This window comes from Oryctolagus cuniculus, chromosome 6, assembly GCF_964237555.1.
Source record: "Oryctolagus cuniculus chromosome 6, mOryCun1.1, whole genome shotgun sequence".
Taxonomy (NCBI): Eukaryota; Metazoa; Chordata; class Mammalia; order Lagomorpha; family Leporidae; genus Oryctolagus; species Oryctolagus cuniculus.
Genome location: NC_091437.1, coordinates 18,101,034 through 18,121,468, shown reverse-complemented (window position 1 = coordinate 18,121,468; position 20,435 = coordinate 18,101,034). Strand labels below are relative to the sequence as shown.

The 20,435-nt window shown below is 48.3% G+C and overlaps 1 protein-coding gene across 1 annotated transcript; it reads right to left on the bottom strand.

Moving 5' to 3' along the window:
• Window positions 1-210: 210 nt before the first annotated feature.
• Window positions 211-19,977, bottom strand: ISOC1 (isochorismatase domain containing 1). The gene is made up of 5 exons (XM_051843391.2): window positions 19,629-19,977; window positions 9,699-9,818; window positions 9,392-9,595; window positions 7,769-7,885; window positions 211-1,400 (listed from the first exon to the last, which is right to left on the bottom strand). The coding sequence occupies exons 1-5, from the start codon at window positions 19,944-19,946 to the stop codon at window positions 1,254-1,256; spliced, it is 906 nt and encodes a 301-aa protein (XP_051699351.1). The 5' UTR covers window positions 19,947-19,977; the 3' UTR covers window positions 211-1,253.
• Between the last annotated feature and the right edge of the window lie 458 nt (window positions 19,978-20,435).

Genomic DNA, 20,435 nt, shown 5'->3' with positions numbered 1-20,435 from the left:
AAATATTTCTACTGCTCTTAAATTACGAAAAAAGGTGCTTTAGTAAATCCATTCGCATTCATCCGCAAAGAATCTTCCCTCTTTGAAAACTGTCATGAGCCGAAGGATTATAAATGTCAAAATCTTATTACCTTTATATAAATATTAGAATCCCTGGAACAGTACTCATACAGCCATCTTGTGGGGGACATAATAATTTCATTCACATAATACATTGCTTCAATCACTTTAATATAAAAGACAGCAGTGTTCCCACATTTCACATAATATTTTTAAAAAATTTTAAAACCCTCTAATAAGTATTTAACGAAAATAAATTTATTAAAGGTTAACAATGGCCACAAAATTAATACTACCAAATCATCAGTGATGCCTTTTACATTAACAACTGTATCTGGAGGACAAGTGCAGAAAACAGAACAGAATTCCTACATTTTTGCCCAGCCTTTCTGGACTGGCTAAATCCTGAGCATTCCAGAAGACATATTCCATCTGTCTGCAAAGATATTCAATTGGAGTCACACTTAAAGGTATTAAAATACCCATCCATCAAGTCATCCCACCTGCTACAAAATGAATAAGCAACAACCCAATGAGTCTTTCTAGGAAAAAGATCCAGCTAAAAAGGAGAACATTAACAGAGAAATAGTAACATTGATCAGAATAAGTGAATCAGTATAATCAAGAAAGATATATAATTATTCAACATAATTTGGTTTGGTTAGATCAATGCAACTCACTTTATCTATGGACAACATCGTGAGGGAAATGAGGCACATGAGCCAGAGCCCTCCTTGTAAATGCACAACTAATAATCCTATTCCAACCAACCTATAACGTAAAAGCACTGAATCCACATTAACATATAACAGTACATCTCACAATAATATAGATGTCAAATCATTATGGCTACACTGTTTTTCATTAAGGTACACAATTTAAGAAAACTTCACAAGACTGTTCCTTTCGACAGTTGCGATGTGTATACAATATCGACAAAACAGGCACCTCTATTGTAATTTTTTTTAATAAATAAAAGCACATTAAGACAAAAAGAAGGTAAGCAGCACCTGAAGCCGTTGACATTTGTCACTAAATGCTGGTACCAGATGGTCTAGCAGGTTAAGTGTCACTACGAGGCGCAGAAAGGAACCATTTTGGATTTAACATTTTAATTCTAGTAGAGACAAGAGCTTCTCCGGGCTCACAGTCCAGCCCCCCGCAGCAAGCAGGAGAGCAGTCCTTCAAACGTCCTATACTTTGGAAAGCAGGCCTGACTCTGGAGCACTCGCCTTAATTAGATTCTGAATCTCCTTGAATTTGGGATGGTCTTTATCAGCCACCAGCTGCAGCAGGACAGCCTCGCTCGTGGTCACTATGATGCCGGTTCGGGCGAGACGCTTGCAAAGGGAAGATAAGAGGAACAGAGAAGTCAGCCTGAGAATGAACACTATCTTAAAGCAGCCAAAGTATAATGAGACACATTAATTAACGTCCTCTACAACACCAAGGTCACAGCATCAAATTCACTTAGTAAAACAGACTGGAAACAAATAAAAAACAAACAAAACAAAAACCCAACAAAACAGGTAGTCAATGTTACGATCCAGTCGCACAGGCCAGGGGCAGGAGGGTGAGCTAGGGTCCCAACCCCAGAGAGAGCAGGGGATGCCGTAACCAGTCCCCACCACCACCACCACCGGCCTCTGGACACCTCTCAAACGCACAACCTACAGACATCTGCTTCATCCCTCACTCATTCATTCACTCACTTAAATAAGGGCTGCTTTGGACTTACGCTGGAATTGATTAAACTCTCTATTGTTTCTCCGATAGAGATTAAAAACACCTAGTGACTCACATCTCCCTCTCTGCAGTTTAACTGATGTATTATACAAGCCTGTGTATACAAGCTCATACCTGGCACTGAGTGGTTATGTATTTAAAAGAAACAGGGAAGGGCTAGCCCTACTAAAGCTCCAAGAGCTGTTCTATGGCTAGAACTCAACTAGTATTCCATTACTAATTTATTATCCAATATTTCATATAATAACATTTTTCACATATTAAAACTACTGTCAAAATTAAAACGATCCTTCCCCTCTCCTTCCTGTCCCCAGTCATCCTGTCCCCAGTCCGTGAGTCCCTCCCATAAGGCTGAGTTCCTGTCTGTGCGAATGGTGGTGGATGAGCTGCCTGTCAACCAGTGACAATGGGACCACCGCTAGTGGCACCTTCAACTTCAGAATCATGAAACCAGAGTGCAAACTTTAAGGTCGCGTAAAGTCTCCCTGACAGGTCAAAGGACGTCCTGGCCAAAGTGCTGCAGAGGAGTTCCAATGACCAAGAGCTCAAGCAGGGGAAGAGGAGCCAGAGAAGGAGGGCTGGAGGCGGGGAGAGGAGGAGCGGGGGGGGGGGAGGCAGGACGGGGAAGGGAAAGAGACTTCCACAGCAGAGAAGCCCCGACTGTAAGAGGAAGTGGTCAGGAAAATTCCTTGGCGGTCAGTGGAGACCCAGGGTGAGTTCGGGAATGCCACCCTTATACAGGGAGCCGTGGCCACTGTTCCGTCAGACCCAGTCTTTCCACTGCACACAAAGCTTTCTTCATGCCCCAGGAACAGAGGGGAGCAGAAGCCATCAGCACCCACTGAAAGCAGCCAAGGGCACAGCAAACACCAGGGGGTGGTGGAGCAAGAGGAGACAGGGAGCAGGCTGGCTGGTGCCCCAGGGGTTCCGACAAGTGCCCAAGGTGCTTATCTCAGGTGGTCTTCCCTTTTATTAAAGACCTCTGGGGGCCAGCATTGTGGCGTACTGAGTTAAGACGCCACCTGCAGCACCAGCATTCCATATGGGTGCCACTTCAAGTCCTGGCTGCTCCATTTCCGATCCAGCTCCCTGCTAACGTACTTGGGAAAGCTGAGAGGATGGGGCCCCTGCATCCATGTGAGAGATCCAGATGATGTTCCTGGCTCCTGGCTTCAGCCTGGCTCAGTCCTGGCCATCGTGGCCATTTGGAGAGGGAACTGGTGGATGGAAGATCTCTATCTGTCTTTCCCTCTTGCTTTTTTTTTTTTTTTTTAAGATTTATTTATTTATTTGAAAGTCAGAGTTACACAGAGAGAGGAGAGGCAGAGAAAGAGAGAGGTCTTCCATTTGATGGTTCACTTCCCAACTGGCCACAACAGCCGGAGCTGTACTGATCCGAAGCCAGGAGCCAGGAGCTTCTTCCAGGTCTCCCACGTGGCTGCAGGGGCCCAAGGACTTGGGCCATCTTCTACTACCTTCCCAGGCCATAGCAGAGAGCTGGATCAGAAGAGGAGCAAGCGGGTATTGAACCGGAGCCTATATAGGATGCCGGCACTCCAAGCCAGGGCGTTAACCTGCTGAGCCACAGCGCCGGCCCCTCCCTCCTGCTCTTTCAAATAAATAAAATTAATCTTAGAAAGAAAAAGACATCTGGAAATTCAGCTTCCACCTCCTTGTTTAGTCAACTGATTATAATACTGAAAACCTTCTAAATGTCAGAAGGCCTTGTGCCTGCTCCAGACAGAAAGGAATGGAATCAAAATAAATCTCACTGCAGACGAGAGGCAGGAAAACGGCAGTGAATATCCCACTGTCCAAACCTGGTTCACCCTCACCACTGCCTGCCCTGCCCTACACTCCCAACTGCTGCTTGCTGTTGTATTTGTCTGTTCATTTATCAATCTGAGAGGGAGGGGGAGAGGGAGGGGGAGAGAAAGAGAGAGAGATCTTCCATTCACTTGTTCATTCCCCAGATGCTCTCAAGGCTGGGATGAGCCAGACAGAAGCTGGGAGCCAGGAACTCAATCCGGATCCCCAACATGGGTGGCAGGGCTTCAGTAACCTGAGCCATATCACTGTCTCACGTGGTCTGAGTTAGCCGGAAGCTGGAGTCAGGAGCAGGAACCATGGGCTGAACCCAGGTACTCTGCTGTGGGATTCAGTGTCTTCACCACCTGCCCCTTCACTGCTCACTGCTGCCTCCGTGGCCTTGCTGTGACTCAGCCCGAGTCACACAACCAGTGTCTGTCAAGTGCGATCCTCACTCCAACGAGGCAGCAAAGCTCTGGACTCACTGAGCTTCCCAGGTGCCTAGCGAGGCAGGCAGGGGAGAAACCTGTTTCCGAGTCTAGGGAAGCAGTCTGTGGCAAGGACGTCCGCCTTGCCCTGGTGCTCCAGGTCCATTCTGCCCCACGAGGCTGAGTGAGGACGAGAGTTCAGTCACAGAGGCAGGGGCAGGCTGGGACACTGCTCACCGAAACAGCTCCTTGAGAAGTGACCCCTACACAGGGCTACCTAGCTTCCAGAGTGTGATGTGACCAATACTGAGTTTAAAATAACCCAGCCTGTTAGGGAAAGGTGTGGTTTAGCAAAATGCAAGGTTTCTGAATCCGGCTCGCAGACCCGTCCATAGTGCCTGCCCCAACCTGCACAGGAATCGGAGCAGACAGCAACAGCAGTGGGCTTTCCAGACACAGCTGGCAGGTCTCTGCCCCTCTCAGCAAGTCCCTGCCCCCCGACAGGGGGTCCAGGGGGTCCCAAGCCCGCTTTTGCTCTTAGGTTAAAAAGAGGGCACTGAAAATCCCACTGTTTAAAGCATACCTAGGTGCATGTGGGTTAGGCTTCTGAAGCTCTCCCCTTACACATGGAAACCAGTCCAACTAGGCCATTGGAAAGGAAGGGTGCTCTGACCTGGAAACCTTCACCTGTAAGAGCACAAAGGCACGAGGAGGGCCAGAAGAGGAAGCCCATTCAGTTTCCAAGCATCACACAACACTCTCTGGAAGCACCAGACATCAAGTTCAGGAGAGAGTGCGTCTCCTGTACCCTGAGTGCTGCAGAGCTGTACAAACCTTCCTGACAGATGGTCGGTGCCCAGGAAACACTTACTGAGCAAAGCATGTACCACAGACCCCAGTAAAGTTCAAATCATGCTCCCCATGCAGACCATGAGTCTAATAATCTCAACAGGATATTTTCAGCAAATAGGCTACGTTCTCCACTAAGGCAACAGAGGAGGAGGAAGTAGGACACACTACTAGTTTAACTTCCAGTTATTCAAGAAAGAAAAACCATTTCTCCTAAAATTCTGGAACAAACTAAACCACCTATATATCAAATTAAAACTAAGAAGTGGCTAGCATTGTGGTGTCACAGGTAAAGCTCCCATCTGTGATGCCGGCATCCCTTATGGGCAACGGTTTGATTCCCAGATTCTCCACTTCCTGTTCAGCTCCCTGCTACTGTGCCTGGGAAAGCAGTGAAGATGGCCCGAGTAGTTGGGTCTCTGCACCTATGTAGGAGACCTGGAAGAAGTCTCTGACCCCTGGCTTTGGCCTGGCCCAGCCCCAGCCATTATGGCCATTCAGGGAATGAACCAGCAGATGAAAGATCTCTCTCTGTCTCTCCCTCTCTGTCTGTGTAACTCTTTCAAATAAATAAAATGCATAGATAGTAGGTTCTTCCCTTCCTTTCTCAGATAAGTCCCTTCTCGGTCTGAGAATTTATGTAAGTATACATTTCTGGTGATATTAACTTCATGAAAACAACAACAAATAATCAAAACAATTTTAAAAACCCGGTAGCTAATTGGAGCATTTACTATTCAGGCATGCTACCACTTGCTATGAATACATTATCTTATTTAATCCTTGTAAATTTCCTATGACACAGATGCAATTATTATTTCCATTTTACCAACAAGAAACCTAAGAGACAGAGGTTATATCATTTGTTCAAGAACCCAATATACAAGACACCAGCTCTGCACTCGGGCCCACATTATGCCCCCACTGTGTGGGCTGCTCATCACGGAGACGACAGGCAGCCTCTCTGAGGACGAGGTTCAGGCGCTAATAAGCTATGCTTTTCATCTCTGTCTCGTGGGAAGGCAGAATTGCCAGCAATCAAAATGTTCTGAGATAAATGCCATGGGAAGAGAAGTTGGAGAAACTTAGGAATGTAGGAAAAAAAACCTTGAAATTTCATTACAGGCAAGAAAGTGGGTTTTTTTTTGTTTGTTTGTTTGTTTGTTTGTGTGTGTGTGTATATGTTTGTCTTTTGCTTTCTCATCCTTGGAAATACGTCCAGGTCTGTGCCTCAGCATCACAGTGAAGGCCATGCAGGATGGAGAGAGCTGCTGGAGGAGAGGAAGAGCTGAGTGTCAGGGTTTAAATGCCTGTTCCCAACGGGAAGTGGATGTGGTCACCCTCCTGACTGCAAGCATGACGTGACGAACTCTGATGAATAGAAGCAACCTTAGCGCCTGACGACCACAGACGGCAACAGCCCACGGGGACTTGACAACAGGTGGACACAATCCCTCCAACTGTTCCCAGTGGCGATCTCAGCACAGGACTCTGCTTCAGGAAAACAGAGAAGGGCTGGCCAGCCAGGGCCTCAGCACGGCTGCCGCCACCCGCTGCCTGTCTGCTTCCAGCCAGCTGTCCCCACTGCCCTGGGTTTCTCCTTCCTCTGCTATCCCCTTCCTCTTCCTCATTTGCTCCTCCTCACCAGCTTGGAAAACCCTCCAGGCTGAAGAGCAACTGGAACAAATCCTACAGAAGAAGTGGGGCCTAGGCCGGCTGGAACACCTGTGGATCTAAAAAAAAAAAAAAAAAGAAAAGAAAGACTATTCCTAATCTTATTATAAAAAACAAACAGGGACCGGCGAGGTGGTGCAGCAGGTTAAAGCCTTGGCCTGCACTGCCGGCATCCCATATGGGTGCCAGCTCAAGTCCTGGCTGCTCTACTTCCAACCCAGCTCCTTGCTAATGCACCAGGGAAGGCAGCAGAGGATGGCTCAATTCCTTGGGCCCCTGCAACCACGCGGGAGACTGGAAGAAGTTCCGCAGTTCCTGGCTCCTCACTTCAGATCAGCTCAGCTCCAGCCATTGTGGCCTTTTGAGGTGTGAACCAGCAGATGGAAGTCCTCTCTCTCTGTCCCTACCTCTTTCTGTAACTCTTTCAAATAAATAAAACAAATCTTTAAAAAAATAAATAACCAATAAAATAACTCAACAATGAAATCCAAAGATACATCATGAGTCTAAAATTATTACAAGATCAGAATTAAATTTGAAAGCAAGAGAGGGACTGACAAACTACAGTGCATATTTCCCAGAATTACAGGACAGTTTGCTCTTCAACAGACTTCGAACAGAAGTTCCTTGAGCAAGAGGAACGTTGGGCAATGTTGACAAAGAGTCGCTTATTCCTGTCTCTGTGGGACACCGTGGCATTCTAGGGCCAGCCAGCCACAATACACTGTGTGGTATCCTCAGTCAGGGACACTTCCTTGTCCCAGACACTCAAGTCGGAGAAGTGTAATGTAAGGCTGAACCAGGCTTCACTACACTCTGCCTTGGTTTCGGCTAGATCTTGACTGAGTGAAACCTGGGTGACTTGTTCTTAATTGGAAAATCTCTCAACAGGTCAGCTGAGGCTTCTAGAAATTTCTTCTAGTCCACATATTAAACTAGAGAACAGTTACAACAAAAGACGTCCAGGAGCTTTGGGCATCACAAGAATCTAGCCAAGGAAGGGTCAAGATGCAAAACGGGATGTGGTGGTGACAACTTACAAGTCAGGGTACCCTCAAGTCCCTGGAAATCAGTGAGTCTGATGCTGTCAGACGAGACTCAAATTGAAGAGGTCCATCTTTTATTGGAGTTGGATAGTCAATGCTCTTCTCACTTACTTGGCAAACTGGATAAACGACCTATTTTTCAAGGTGGACAATTACCTCCAGGGCGAACATCCTGTCCATCATGCTCCTCGATGAGGTGGCGTCAGCAACGATATGAACCTCGATGCCGCGGCCAACGAGCTCCAGGGCCGTCTGCTGGATGCACACATGAGTCTCGTAGGAAAGCAAAGACCACGGGTAAGAATACAGTAAGCTGAAACATTTTACATACATACAGCAGCATGAAAAAGCAGAAGCGCACTACAAGGCTATCGGCTTCCTTCTACATCTGGTTTTGCCTCTAACTGGCGAAGTAATCTTGAGTGTAAAATAGCACCTTGGGCTTTGGTTACTCATCTGTAAGGTCAGGAACTGGACAGCATCACTGCTTCTCAGCCTGGGAGCCTGGAGCACACTCCTCAAGTTCTGGGCACATTTCCTGCATCATCTCGATGACCTCCCCACGGCTGACTGTGATCACTTAGTTTAGATCCCACCTGCATTTGAGTTTACCTCTGGATTCAGACCAAGGGCCCAACACAAAGGTTGAGTCTGCAAGGTAAGAATGTAGCGGGGAAAACTGAGCTGTGACAAGGCACCCCATGCTAAAGGCAGGCCACGCTAAAATTAGGCTATGGACCAGGCAAAAGTCACCCGGTTTCCATCCCCACAACTGTAACATACATATCGTAGCTCTGAAAATACTAACTCATAACCACATAGCAGCAGGGCATACAGAGGGAAAGCATGCTCCAACAAAAACTGAATTTATACAGTCATCAGAGGCAGATCTCAGAACGTCACAATGTCATCTTTATCTCTCCATGACAAGACAGCTTTGGAGAGTCATCAACTGACAATTCATTAAAATTAGCACAGGAGGACTGCTTACAGATCTTTCTGATTAAGCATGAAATCTAATTATGGTGAACAAGCAAAAAAAAGGGCAAAAGTAGCATTTGGTATGTATATGAACAGGCATCTTCCACACTGTCATTTTTGAATTCAGTATACAGAAAAACATAATGTACATCTAGCTAGAGACTACATCCTTCTATAAGTAAGACCTGCTACCTTAAAACCTATTTTCAAACTATCACAAGTACAGTAAACAGATTTCCTTGTCTTCATAGTCTTTCTCTCAATCTCTTCAACTTCAATATAACAGCTGTCTAAAGTCTAGGAATAAATCAATGGAAATCACCACAAGGAAGTGAATTTTTGTCCTTGCTACATGACCTTTATAGTTTTCCTAGCATACAAATATGACAAAAGTGAAATCCTACAACACACACATACAATGATTGTGCTGAACAAGTGTTCAAAAGCTTAGGTTAAAAGCTGAGCCAAGAAGCAGTTGGTCTACCTTCAAATCCAGCTCTATTCCTGACCTGACCAGGTACATGACCTTGGGCAAGTTGTATTTTGTTTCTTCATCTGTAATATGGCAAGTACTGGCTTCAGACTTCAAACTTAGTTCATAAAGTTGCTGTGAGGGGTTGATGAGTGAGTAGCAATACAGAGTTTGGATCAGTTCCACACCAGCAGGGAACACGTAATTCAGTGTGAATTCTCATCATGAGGATGACCCACACAGCATTCTACACACAAAACTGCTGTCTGGAAACACCAAGACTTATCCAAATGCTATTGTCCTCAAATCATAATAAGTGTACTCACTTCCACTCCAAAGAGTACAACACTCCTGACTCCAGGAATCTCTGCTAATGCTGCTTCCACTTCTGGTAACACCATGGAAAACTTGGTCTTGGGAAGAACCAGTTTTACTCCTGTTAAATCAATTTCTTGAACAGTGCTTCCAAGACCCTTAGGATACTGTTCTGTTACAATAACCGGAATTCCTAAAATCCGGGCCCCTTGCAACTGAAAAAAAAATAACCAAACACAAAAACCATCAGCAGTATGCATGGTACATGTAAGAAAATATGTCATGTTTCAGCAAACTAGAACTCAGAAGAAAACATACCAGTCTCTGTCCAACACTAATAATATCCCCAAAATACTTGATGGCTGGTCTGAACCTTTCCTGCATATCACAGCAGAAAAACACAGTGCTTGAAGGTGTAAGATTTCCCAGGGTGGTGAGCTGAGGAAACAAGAAGAAGAAGAAGGAAAGATTTAGTGCTTGTTATACAATGGTATTTATTTTCAGTGGAGGCCAATAAAGGAAAAAACAAATGTTCCTACTGTTTAATCCAGTAAGCTAATTTCCTTTCCTTTTCTTTTCATTCTTTTTTTTTTTTTTTTTTTTTTTTGTAAGATTTATTTATTTACTTGTTTGGCAGAGTTACAGAGAGGCAGAGGCAGGGAGAAAGAGATCTTCCATCTGCTGGTTCACTCCCCAGATGGCCACAATGGCACCAATCCAAACCGAGGAGCCTGGAGCCTCACCCGGGTCTCTCACACAGGTGCAGAAGCCCAAGCACCTGGGCCATCTTCTACTGCTTTCCCAGACCACAGAAAAGAGATCTGGATGGGAAGCAGAGCACCCAGGACCTAAACCGGCACCCATGTGGGATGCTGGCACTGCAGGTGGCAGCTTTCCCACCATGCTACAGCACCAGCCCTGCAGTAAGGATAATTTCTACAAACATTATCAAAAATAAATTATTTGAATTTTGGTGGAGGGGAAGGCCCACAGAAATACCTTCACAATTGTTTTCAATAGTAACAATTAGAAATAAACCAAGGGCCAATAATACAGAAATGGGTGAAGGAAATTAACACATTCACAAAATATTCTTGACCATATAAAAACCATAAACACACACACACACACACACACATCAAAGAATCTGTTCCAAAGGAAAGGCTCACTCTAGAATGTTAACTATAAAATAAGCATAGCTCAACAGGATTTAAATAACTTAAAATATGAAAAGTCAAAGGAAATACATGAAAAATTAACATGTAGTCATCTAACTAGGAGTAGTAAACATTCTCTTCTTATAGATTGTGTGTATGCTCCAAATGTATTTAAAAACATTTCTTGGCCAGTGCCTCAACTCAATAGGCTAATCCTCCACCTTCGGCACCGGCATACCAGGTTCTAGTCCCAATCGGGGCGCCGGATTCTGTCCTGGTTGCCCCTCTTCCAGGCCAGCTCTCTGCTGTGGCCAGGGAGTGCAGTGGAGGATGGCCCAAGTGCTTGGGCCCTGCACCCCATAGGAGACCAGGAGAAGCACCTGGCTCCTGCCATCGGATCAGTGCGGTGCACTGGCTGCAGTGCACCGGCCGCGGCGGCCATTGGAGGGTGAACCAAAGGCAAAGGAAGACCTTTCTCTCTGTCTCTCTCTCTCACTGTCCACTTTGCCTGTCAAAAAAAAAAAAAAAAAAAAAAGAATAAAAACATTTCCTGAAATTTATTTACAAATATGTTACCTGGCCTAGCAGTTCAAAACACCCACATCTCATATCAAGAGACCCCAAGAGGCAGCAGGTGATCGTTCAAGTAGCTGGGTCCCTGATACTCACACAGGAGACCCAGATGAGTTCCTGCTCCCAGCTTGGACCTGTCCATGCCCCAGATGTGGCTGGCCTTTGGAAAGTGAAACAGTGGATAGAAGTCCTCTCTCTCTCTCTTTCACACACAAATAAATTAATTAATTTAATAAATAATAAAATAAAATTCTTTCTTAAAAGAAAGAACTTCAAAACATGTTAGTGAGAATATGTTAATGAGAAAACAAAATAGACGATGGTTTCACTTAGAAGCACAAAAAGTCAAATTTAAAATCATCTGTAGCAGAAAGCATGAAACATAAAAAAAGCATAAATTCAGAATTCCTGCTACCATCAAACTAGAGATATTAAGATGCTATTTTCAGGGATAACTTTAAATGCAACAGAATAAAGCCAAGCATGCCATGTTAAATGAACTGCCCAGTGCTCGGCGAGAACAGACCGGAGGCTGAGAGCTGCATTTCATGGCTCTCATCATCAGGAAAGACAGTGACTTAACATGGAAGCTGGGCATCAGATCACCGAGCCTGACACGAATCTCCATACCTGGTCTGCTCTAACAACTTGGGCTCAATACACATCTACCAACAACAAAAACAGAAATCACTTCTGAATTCAAGAATTTAACAACCCCAAATTCTGGAAAAATCCACACTGCTTCTCTTCCCATCTTGTAAACTACAGAATTCTCTGTAAATGATGACCCCTGGTTCTGAATAAACAAAGACCACTACTCTTCTCAGCCACATCTTAAAACTTTCCTCTCATTATCTGGCTTTCTCTCCGTAAAAGCACCCCCAGATAACAATGATTAATAATTTTCTAGAAGAGTTCGTGTCCAAGTGCACAGTGGTGGCTTCACCACCATCATGGCCCAGACTCTCCCTCATGAATTAACTGCATCACCCATCTCTTATCAAGGATGATATTAGCTGTTCTAAGTGGCCTGTGCTTTGCTATCCAGGGCCTGGCTGAGGGACTCTGGCACCTCAATCTCCCCTTGGTACTGCCTATGGTTGGATCACCTATAATCCAACACCAAATCCATCTGTCATTCTAACACTATACAGAGGTTTTTCTATTTCTCCTATAAAATATAACTATAACATTGACGTGTAACTGACTATACATTCTAGCTTTGGCTATTTCCTTAATTTTGTATATGCCTCCATTTTGGTCATGTTCACAAGTAGTGAGTATGAACTGTGGATATAAGCATTGCCAAGAAGGCCAATTTTTGTGCATTGAGGATGCTGATTTTATAGATTTATTTATTTGAAAGTCGGAGTTAGAGAGAGACAGTGACAGAACGATCTTCCATCTACTGGTTCACTTCCTAAATGACAGCAACGGCTAGGGCTGGGCCACGCCAAAGCCAGGAGCTTCTTCTGGGTCTCCCACGTGGGTGCAGAGCTCCAAGCACTTGGCCCGTCCTCTGCTACTTTCCCAGGTACATTAATAGGGAGCTGTATCGGAAGTGCAGCAGCCAGGACTCGAACCGGCGTCCATGATGCCAGCATTGCAGGTGGCAGTTCTACTTGCTACACTGTAACACTGGCCCTAAGGATATTATTTAAAAAAAAAAAATCACTGTTTATAACTAGGGATTTTTAATTCCCAGTAAATACGAAATCCTGGCTCAAAGGGCTCAATGTAAACCATGGGTTTCCAGAGCTCCACAAATGTGTGGAGGGTACACTATACAAAGCAGCTGGCCTGCCACAGGCCTGTGTAACAGGAAAGCAACACAATGCTGCCAGTGCAGCCACTCCACAACAGGTGAGAAGCAACACATACGCAAAACAACACTTGCGGGCAGTTACACAGGTGCAAGAGCAGCAAGGCACGAATGAGATCCCCGTGCCGCCTGTGCAACAGAAATCAGCCTGCACTAATTCTGTGCACATTCCCAAGTCTGGTTGTGTAGATACTAAATTTACAGATGTTAGAAACAGCACATCAGAAAGCAAACGGCTGGAGGCAGACCAACGGACGGCAGCAGGAACGACAGCTGACAGAGCAAAGACGCAAAAAACACGAAACGCAGACCAAAACTCAGTGCTACCTTCTAGGGCTCTGCTAAAGGCCTAACAAGCTGCTGTAACTCAGGAAAATATCAAACAAGCCATTCATTAGGAAACTGTTGAATTATAGAGTGTTTCAGGAGAGCTACAAGATATAATAGCCACAACATTTTTATGTTGGAAAATTTAAAGAAGTCAATCTAGCCAGAAAGCCCAAATAGAGAGAGCTGTGGTTCCTGTCACCTGATGCTTCCCTGTGCCTCAGGTCAGCAGTGAGGAGCACTGTTTCTGCAGAGACCACATCAGCTGTTTATCACATGAGAGCCAGATAGTGGTGGGCAGAGAACGCGGCCCTGAAATTCTCACTGGCCGGCAAAACCTTTCTAGGAAAGGAACTCACCCATAAGCTTCCAATAAACAAAGAAACCTCAGGGAAGACAGTGGCAAGGCTGTTAGAGAAAACGACAAAAGCAGAGAGCACAGGATCAAGTCATCAAGGATGACAGGTGATCACTCTGTCAGTCAGCACACCCCCCATACCGAGATCTGGCCACATGCCCTTGAATGTGGCGGCATCCGTAGCAGTGAAATACCGAAGCAAGAGAACACCAGCACACAGACCTCAGCTAGGGAATGGTGATTACTGTGATTAATTATCTCGCACTGATATAGCGCACTCCTGCTGGAATGGGAGAATGACCTTCACGATGTTCCTTGCAACATCCCACAAGCCCAATGCCATCAGAAAAACCCGCGTGGAGGGACCCACGGCCAGCATGCCTCAGACCTGCCAAGGTGCTTACAACAGTGAGAGTCTGAGACACTGTCACAGCCCACCGGAGTCAAAGGGAACATGGCAACTAAAATACAATCTCAGACTGGATTCTAGAAAAGGGATATCATGGCAAAACTAGTGAAATCCAGAGAAAGTGCGGAGTTCAGTTTATCCTAACACAGCAGTGTTGGTCCCCAGATTGTAACAAATGAACTGCAGAGAAACCCAAGGTGTTCACAACAGAGGAATCTCGGACCAGGAACACAGGCACTTTTAACTTCGCTGAAATCTAAAACCATTCTAAAATTAAAAGCCTATTCGAAAAATAAACAAAAGGCATCCCTGGCTACAGTAGTTGGGAGAAATGATGCTACTTCGTGAATAACCTCCATAGTTCACAAGCCAGGAAAAAGGCTATGAGGCTACCAAAAACAAACCAGAAACCTCTCACCGTGGCCAACCAATCCTCTCCTGCCCCCACTCCAAAATCATGGACCTTCCAATCACCTGTTGTGAAAATGACACAATTCTATGTAATTCAGAAATCTTTTAACTGTCATTCATGAATTTCTCTTACATCAAAATCTTTTGGAGAACTAAAAATACCGCCAGCTGTCACAAATTTACATATTGCAACTATGTTGCCTCAATCTTGACACAGCAAATTCAACATGGACTTTGCCCAGTATTACAAATAAAAGTGTAGCAATTATAGATCAATGTATATGCAAGAAGCATGAAGAAATCACATGTAATCCGGATGAGAAGTAAGCTACTTAGAAATGTCCCTGGAAACATAAAATTAAAAGTATGAGTTTGATATAATTTTTTCAGAATACATGGAAAATACATATTATGAAAAAACTATGCATGGATTTCAAAGGTTTTTTCGCAATAAAATAAACTCAGATTTTGAACTCATGTTTCCATGAACTTCTGGAGGCACTCTTATGTGTGTACACACAGTCACACCTTCATATACCCTTAGGTTTATTCAGACACACACATTCAAATACACAAAGTTTACCATGTGTGTTGGCTTTCGTAAGTCAAGAGACTGGACTCAGGTATACACTTTCTGTCACTTTCTGAAAAACTGTCACAACTGAGCTGTGACCTCGGAAGTCATATTCCATCAGCGGGTCATCCCCAAGTTCCAGCATTACGGTGCTCATGAGGATGGTTCCCCTTCTCCAGTACAAAAGGGGCTCTGATGTAAGTGTTTTTCAATGACTGTGACGTCTGCAAGAACCTGAGCTGGCCCTGGTGCAGGAGAGTGGTGTGGCCTGCACCAAGTCCATTGACACCACGAAAACAATGCACACTGAGTACAGTGTTGAGCCATGCCTAACCCCAGTACCTCAATGTTCTTACAAAAAGAAACAACCTGGATGGAGGGATACAGGGCAAAGGATCTGAGGCCATGGAGGCAGAGACTGGGTGCCAGGTCTGCATGTCAGCAACCACAGAAGCTGGGAGAGAAGCAAGGAGTCGTTTCTCCCTCACCCCCTTGGAAGGAACCAACCACACAGACAACTAATCTCTACCCTCCAGCCTCTGGGGGTAGTGGCCACCCCCAGCAGGCCACACAGGAGTCATCTATCTTCAGCAGAGACACAAAGCCTGCATGATCTGCTAGCAGGAGACAAGGCAGGGCATCATCGGCATCCTTATTTCCCTGCCACGTGCCTCCCAGAAGTGTGATGACCACAGCCATGGAAGGCATTGCTCCCACACTGGCTCACTGAAAACTGTCTGCTGTGGCTTCCTCAAGGGACAAGGAACCGCTACACAGCAGAGACTAGCAGACATTAGTATCTGAGTCCAAATCTCCATTTCAGTCACATAAATGAGATCAATCGTCAACATCTCCAAACGTAAGGACAAATCCTGTGACAAGGTAGAGAAACAGTATCCCCCTCAAAGGACCATTTCAGCAATAAAAGCTCCATGTCATCAAGCAGGAAATGTCTTGGCTTTCTGTGATATCCCTCATACAAAGTACAGCTCAGTGCATGTAAAAAAAAAATGTACTCTCTAGTGAGGTTAAATATCATTTACTATCAAGATCTTGGAAAGCTACATCATCAACAATATTGAATCTACACTAGGGTTCCCCTTCACTGGCACCATGAAAGGGAGAAAATCCTCCAAATGCAGATCCTCGCTGCCACCCTCAGATCCATTGTACTGCCAAGCAGCCTCTAACGTACTCACAGAGGGGGTCAGGACAACACCCTCCCAAGAAACCACGAGGGTGACCCAACACCACCAACTCAGGATCCCCGACTGCACACCTGCTCCTTAGTCCAAGCAGCCTGCCTGACTCTCACTCGGACTGCAGGGCCCGAGCCCACCCATCTACCTACTCTAACTGCCATGCTCCTGGACAAAGCCCAAAGGAGCAAACCAAAGGCAGACAGGATGCCTCTCCCCCTGCTTCCCCAATCCTGTGGTTCCTCCCTTCCAGGGTCTCCCAGCTATACCCACAGCCACACCTCCACTTCAAAGGATGGCAGTAATAAACGCCCACTCAAGGAAAGCTGCAGTCCAATCCCCTGCCAATTAACCGTCTCAGGAAGAGGGTCAGAATAACGTTCCCAGGGAAGCCCTTATCTTCTGCCCACACAAAGCTGCCAAAGTCCCCCACCCATGTCCATTAGCTCCTCTCTCCAGCTCAGGCTGCCCTCCCCAGTCACAGGCTGGTGGTATCATCAAATCTACCTGTTTCCAGGGTTAAATGTCTCCCTTACTCAGAACTCAAAAAATACCCTATGAAAAATTAAAACGTGTAAGCCACAAAAATGACCTAGATTCCCACCCTCCTCATATAATCCTCTATTTACATTCTTGCTCATGTGTCTTCAGATTCACCGGACTTCAAGCACTGGACAAAGCTGCGGACATACACACCACGCATGAAACAGGAGCTGTGCCTTCAGCTGCCTGAGTTGTCAGCAGGCAGCCAGGTACGTTGACAGGATATTTACGACTGACACCAAAAAGGCACCACAGCACAACACTGGCAATGGGGGGTCATAAAGAGGAGTTCCCACGGCACCGATCACCAACGGCAGGTGCAGTGTGCAGGCACCACTGCCTGCTCCAGCTCACTGACCTGAGCAGTCAGAGGGGAGCGTGCAGGCGAGCCCAGGCCCTGTGCCAATGAAGACCACCTAGTAGAAAACCAGTGCGTAAGCTGGGCCCCAGAGGCCCCAGGGCCTATCTCTGGCGAAATAATAAGTCCCCATATTTAGGCAAAGGGACCCACCCCACTGGAGCAGAATTCATGCTCTTTGTCCTAACCTCGGGGAAGGGAACTGCCACCCCCAGCAGCATGGCTGCACCAGGGGCCATCCAAGTGACAGCCACAAATGCCAAAGATCAATGAGCAGCAGCAAGATAAATGAACAGACAAAAGCTCCGGCGTGTGTGACTTGTTTTCTACCCTGCTCAGCGTTCTCCTTCGGCACGAAATGGAAACAGGAATGCAACGGGGGCCGTGAGCTCTGCCTCCTGGGGCTGTATAATCTCCATCACCTTCCCACCGCTCTACTTCTTGATGTTCTGCTCTTCCACAAAATGCAGGAGGTGGATCACAGGGTGAGGAGCAAGAACTGAATCCAGGTTTGCATCCAAGCAACCATGCACTGAAAGCTGCCACTCAAATGTTTGTGGAATGAACTCTAGGCTTTCCTGCAGGACAGAACATCCTGCCACTAAGATTAAACAGCTGGATTCCCAAAAGCACAGCCTGTGCAGGAGTCACGAAAAGAAGTATCCTTCTCTTCCAAGTGTGTGTGTGTGTGTGTGTGTGTGCATACACATCTCACCTCACACAGATACAATTAAGTATGTGAAGTACATATGCCCCATAGATGGGGCGTGGTGTTCACCTCTCTCTATTCCTTCACATTATCTGCTAAGCTGGGAGCTGGGCCTGCCTCAAGCAAAGCACTAAACAAGATAACATGGAAGTACCTTCAACACTTCAACATATATAAAGTACATAAAATCTAAAAACAGATCAATGATGCTTAAGAATGCTTGGCCTATTCAGTGAGAAAAATTAGATTTTAAAAGGTGAACCACAGGAATGCTATTGCCATAATTATTATTTCAAACATCACAAAAAGTAAGCTGTACATAAACTCCTACACGTAGCAAAATATTTCAGAAGCCACAAGTGACCTGAATTATACAATGCCCGGTGAGGAGGTATGAGCCGTGCCGGGCACTGCCATTTCCATTATTAATTTCCAGGAGGTTTAATTACAAAGAGTCGTCAGTCTGCGGCCTGCAATTTTCAAAACGCAGACAGGCTGCCTCGGGAGGGCAGCTTAGTGCAGCCGAGTCCTCGGGGGCCTCCCCCCACCCGTCCTCTCAGGAACAGCAGCTGCCTGAGGAGGCCGTCAGCATCCTGGGGACTGCTCCAGCCCTCCTGCCTTAGTATCTGGAACCTGGCCTCTGCAAATGGACTTGTCAACGCCGCATCCAACATCCTGGGTATTCTGGCAGAGTCGTCCAAACACAGCCTGACCGCCACGGGCGGTCAGGGCAGCCGTCGACCACGGCCAGCGCCTGAAGACGTAGAAACTGCAGAGTTTCAAGTGCGCAAGGACGGTGGTTCCCCATCCCAGGAAGCAGAGCGAGTCCTGGGGCGTGGGCTCTCTCTGCGGCCCCCTCAGGCTCTCCGGGGGGCGGCCGGCGTTCTCTGCGGTGGCATCCAGGTCCCATCTGCTGCCTGCAACGCTTCTGCACGGGTGCTGTGGGAGCAAGAAACACGGGTCCGGCCGGCCTACTACACTTGCAAGAAAATGGGAATAACCCCGGAGAACCACACCTGCGTGTGCAAAGCCCTCGCTACCCCCAACCCACAAGAAAACAGCTCCTCGGGTTCCCCCTTGCTCCCTTCCAAATGACAAACCTTCCAGTGAATCCTATACAAGGCAGGCAGGCGTCCTAACCCCAGAACAGCTTTAACAAATACAAAGAGACATTAGAAACAACATGAAGGCGCCCTCAAGTTCCGCTTCCTCAGCCAGCACGACTGGGAACTGCTGGTCTACCTGAGCCGGGCACCGCACTCCTGAGCCCGGCGAAGGCTACCCGTGTGGCGTGGACAGGACCAGGCGGCCCCGGGCTGGGACGAGGGCAGCACGGGAGCCGGCCCGTGAGGTCGCCCGGGGGCCGGGAGAGAACGGTGAAGGGTCGGATGACTGAAGTTTGGGGTTCCGCAAGTGGCTAACTCAACTCCGGGGAGCACACGCGCCCAGCCCCGCGCGTCCCGCAACCTCCCGTGTACCGCCACCACCCCCTTCCCCCACCTCCCCAGCCCACAAGGGCCGCTCCCGGGCAGCCCGGGACTCCCGCAGGCGGCCGCGACCGGCGCCGGACACCCGGAGCGCAGGCGGCCGGCCGGCCCAGGACCACACACGTGGGGGCGTCGGCGGGCGCGGCGGCCGGCGGCGGAGGCCCACGCCCCCGCCCCCGCCCCGGCGGGCGGCCGTCCGCTTCCGACCGGCGCCGGCCCCGCGGCTCGCCCTTCCCCGCCGGGCGGCTCCGGGCACCTGAGGAGCGCGGTAGGGGCGGGGACGGCGCCCGGGCGCGCGCGCGGCCCTCCCGCGGGACCCACCTGGATCTGCAGCGGCACGAGGCGCACCTTGCAGCGCTCGCTCACCGCGAAGCCCTTGGGCAGGTCCACGTACTGGCCCCACTCCTCGGCGAAGAGCTGCACCACGAATTTGCGGTGCATGTCGATCTGGTCGCCGTACAGGCTGAGGAACTTCTGGATGAGCAGCTCGTAGCCCGCGCCGTGCGGCACCGACGAGGGCCGCGCGAAAACCGAGAAGCAGAAAAGCACCGGCACCGCGCCCGACGGCGGCCCCGTCCCCGCGCCCGCGCCGCCGCCGCCGCAGGGGAGCGCCGGGACAGCCGGCTCCGCCGCCGCCATGTTCCCCCGAGCGTGTGCGAGCGCCGAGCCGCCGAGGCGCAGGCACCGCCGGCCGCCGCGGCCCCGCCCCCGCGCGCCGCGGCTGAGGGGCGGGCCCTGGCTGCACCGCGGCGGAGGGCGGCCCGGCGCCGGGGCCGGGGTCGCGCGGCGGGGGGCGAGCGCCCGCTCCTGCAGCCCCGCGCCCTCAGAGCGCCCTGGCCCCGGCGCCGCCGTCCGCCGGGCGCCTGCTTTCGCTCGTCTGAGGGACCCGTGCGCCCGGCGCTGAGGTGAGCCTGACGGGGCGAGTGCCCCTGCGCCTTCTCCCGCTGCACCCCGCCGGGTCCTCTGGCTCTCGGACAGCGGAGTGGAGGGTCGGGACTGGGGGGATCCTGGGGCTGCCGGGGCTGGGGTGTGGTTACCTGCCGGCCCCGTGCGGAAGGTGCAGTCCTGGTCGGCAATGGCAGCTGCTGTCTTAAGACCAACAGGGCTGACAGGTGCGCTGACAAGAGC